The sequence below is a fragment of the Ambystoma mexicanum genome, chromosome 11 (genome assembly GCF_040938575.1).
Source record: "Ambystoma mexicanum isolate Mex_15411 chromosome 11, UKY_AmexF1_1, whole genome shotgun sequence".
Lineage (NCBI taxonomy): Eukaryota > Metazoa > Chordata > Amphibia > Caudata > Ambystomatidae > Ambystoma > Ambystoma mexicanum.
The window spans coordinates 1,422,135,400-1,422,139,154 of NC_090934.1; the positions used below are offsets into that span (position 1 = coordinate 1,422,135,400).

Consider the following 3,755-nt stretch of genomic DNA (forward strand, 5'->3'; position numbering starts at 1 on the left):
ATGCTCAATGGGCCTAACTCACGGCGCAAAGACTTTTGCAGTGCAAAGTGACTGCAAGTCCTATTGGAATGGGGGGTTACCGCCGTCTTCACTGCCCGTAATATCCTGGTAATACTGGGATATCAAGCGGCGGAGATGGTGGCACAATTTGCCGGGTATCCCACCTGTAGTACCGGCGGGATACTGACAAACATATAATGAGGGCCAACGTCTTTCTATTCTGGCTATGGATGAACTACTACCGTTTGCTACTCGGCTTTGACATCATATCTCTTTATACCAATATTCCTCAGCAAGCATCTTTAGAGGCGATTGAAGAAATACTTCTGGGCCGTACTGACAAGGATCCGGTTCCCACGTCCTTTATCTTGTGGTGTGTCGAACTGGCGTTGAAACGCAACTATTTTGAGTTCAACGGTAGGATTTTTCAACAAACGGAAGGGACTGCCATGGGTGCTACCATGGCCCCGAGTGTTGCGAACTTATATGTAGAGACTTTCGAGAAAAGTAACATCTATAGTAATCTTAATCCCTACAATAATAACATTGTGAAATGGAGTCGGTACATTGATGATATCCTGGTCATATGGAGAGGCACCTTGACTGAAGCTAACAACTTTTTCAACTGGCTTAATAACCGTAACCCTCACCTCCAGTTTACTATGACGTCTAGCAACGAGCTCACTAACTTTCTGGATCTAACCATTTTTGCTTCGAATGGAGTCCTGAAAATTAAGCCCTATCATAAACCTACCGATAAAAACTCCCTTCTAGAGTACTCCAGTCACCACATTAAACATCTTCGTGACAACCTCCCCTTTGGGCAGTTTCTACGCCTGAAAAGGAATAGCTCTACTAAAGAAACTTATGAGGCGGAGGCCGACACCCTTGCAAAAAAACTGAGACAGAGAGGGTACCCTAAGAAACTGGTGCAAAAAGCAGCCAAAAGGGCTTTCAATAACAATCGAGAGGCATTATTAGAACCTAAACCAGTCAAACCTAAAGATGATCGGATTGTTTGTGTGAGTACCTTTTCTAACCAGAGCTTTGATATTACCAACATCATTAAGAAGAATTGGAAAATCTTTCAATCCTCCTCTCCAACTATGAACATGCCAATTTTTGCTTATAAAAAAAGCACAACGATAGGCAACAGAGTGAGTAATAGCAAACTTAAATCCATCCCTATCCAGGAACCCAGATTGACCACTCTATGGGGTCTACCTGAACCCACCGGTCATTACCCTTGTGGTTCATGCGGGGTCTGCAAATTGACCTCTGTAACTAAAAATATTGATGTTGGACTCTCAAAGCTCTGGACACAAAAAAATTTAACTAACTGTAACACAGAATTTGTGGTATATCTGATCACTTGTAAATGCGGACTGCATTATGTGGGGAAAACAACTCGCAAGGCTAAAGTTCGGATCATGGAACACCGGAGCTGTCTTAAAAACAGGACTGAAAATGCCCCAATGGTGAAGCACTTCAATCTTCTGAAACATCACTATGAAGACTTTAAATGGACAATACTGTTATCACTCAAAGGTTCTAATTATGCCACCCGTGAGAAAAAATTGTTTACTATGGAACAAAAGATGATTTATACTTTGCAGAGTGATATCAGGGGTCTCAATGACTCTGTCGAATGGTACAATATCTAATTGCCTGTTTTTTTGACCATTTCTTTGATCTTTTTTTCTGCTATCTCTGTATTGTGTGTACGAGGTACCTCAGAGTTCTCAGGACTAATATTGGTAGCTGTATTATTTGTTACACTGTTTACCATGCACTGTACACCTATAAGGATAATTGTTTACCCTTATCTCTCTACATACTAGCTGTATTCTCCCTAATGAGTATATTTACAGATAATTTATTCTATTATCTTTATACGGTCCTCTTGCTCTTTGGAGTAGCTTTTTTAAGAACTGTTATAGTTTTGGTACTATCCCCAACAGCTTCCCCGTATGTCTATCTTGTTAGCACTCATGAGTTCTGTTTTTGCTCTGCGACCGGCTCTTGCCACTCCAAGATGGCGGCCGTTCAGAACTACGTTGGTCTGCTTGCTCTCTTCCTGGCCAGACATAGTTGTAGGACCACTTTGTCTCCATGACTACCGTTCAAGCACCGGTCATCCAGCCTAATGACCCTGTTATCTCCCCAGAACACGGTGCTCGCTGTACTAACCTTGCAGCACTTATCGCTGGTTGCAGCGTCTATTCCTGGAGCCGTTTGCCAGATCCGTTCTCGCCCGGCACTGCTATTTACATTTCGTAGGTAAGGCTAGATGCACACTGATTCCCTGTTTGGGGTCCGCCGTTGATATATGACTTGCTTGGTTTCCAATGGCGGCATTTACTAATTTTCTGCCACTCTAGTCGCCCAATTCTCTTACTTCAGGGCCTATTAACGGTGTAGCACGAGACACCGTGTCACGCTTTGATGAATCTTTTTTGATTAGAGCTACCCAATGCACTACAGCTCGGAGCTACGTAGGAGGCACCCTGTGGACATGTTTGTTCATTTTACCACATTAGACTCTCTCTGTCTATACTTCCATCTCTAGATGGTTCACACTTTACACTTATGTCATTAGTTGCTAAGCTTTAGCACGTTTCCTGCTTTTGTTAATGAGCTACTTTTTAGCGCTCATGTGTATGTATTTTTACTCTAGGTAGGAACGATTTTCGGTCCCATACCGCCTACTACTTCTCGAGTAGAGAGCACCCACGCGGCATCAATGGAGGTATCTATTCCCCTCTTTTTTGATTCCGTAGTTCATGAATTTTGAACTTGCAACATGAATTGCTAATTGTAAGTTTATGTTTTGCGTTTTGTCTTTTATCTTATAGATGCCACGAATTCCGCGAATGTTATTAGTTGTCTACTGATTGTTGTCCTGGTTACGTGGTTAATCATATACCTCCTGATGAATGTTCCATAATAATTGTAGGAACTGAAACATGTCGAGCTAATACTCTGTATTTCTCACCAGAGTTATTAATTGTTTGTCTTAACTAAACCTAACCAGTGGAGGGTATGGTACACTATTTGTTAAAATGTACCTACAGACATTGAATGTGTCTACAGTATGATACATTGTAAATCAGCTAAATTTTAGCCTGTCACGTAACGCCTGTTTGTTTTTCTGTTACTCTGTTTATGAATTGTATGTGTTGTGGACCACATTATTTAATCACTTTTTAGACTCTGAACCTATTAAATTTGATGTTTATCTCTTTTTAATAACGACTGGTCCTTGTGTGGTCTCCCGATTCTGGGAGTCCTGTAAATGTGTGGCATCTACACTTTAGCTCTGTCTTCACCATAACTACAGATCTTTGTCCCCCCGGACACAGACAGAGTATACGTTGCTAACTTATGTCAGTCAACTGTATACCGGGCTTCCTCCATATTTAAGTTATGGATGAACAAGGCCACTTCTAAAATTGGGGTGATTTCCAGCAAATCCCCTTTCCTTTTTCCAGAGCACACCCTCCACGGGCCAGTACATTGAGTACCCTAGATCCAGGCTCATGGTAGCGCCAGAGTCTTTGCCCTCTGTGCCTTATCATTAACCTGTGCAGCACTCCTGCCTTTGCTTCCATGGATGAGCTCCATCAATCCGTGCCCTGGCATGGCCCTACACATGCCTTTCCTATGCACTTGTTCACCTGCAGTACGACAATAACTCTTCTGGCAATCAAGGGTGTTGCTAGGTCTGGAAAAGATCAGAGGCTAAGCTAATGTCG

General features: G+C 42.4%; 1 protein-coding gene across 1 annotated transcript; it reads left to right on the forward strand.

Annotated features, from left to right (window-relative positions):
* Positions 1 to 323: 323 nt before the first annotated feature.
* LOC138504515 (uncharacterized) lies at positions 324 to 3,387 on the forward strand. Its single transcript, XM_069625062.1, has 2 exons — positions 324 to 2,749; positions 2,856 to 3,387. Exon 1 carries the CDS (start codon positions 450 to 452, stop codon positions 1,662 to 1,664), a length of 1,215 nt encoding a protein of 404 aa, XP_069481163.1. The 5' UTR covers positions 324 to 449; the 3' UTR covers positions 1,665 to 2,749; positions 2,856 to 3,387.
* Positions 3,388 to 3,755: the final 368 nt, after the last annotated feature.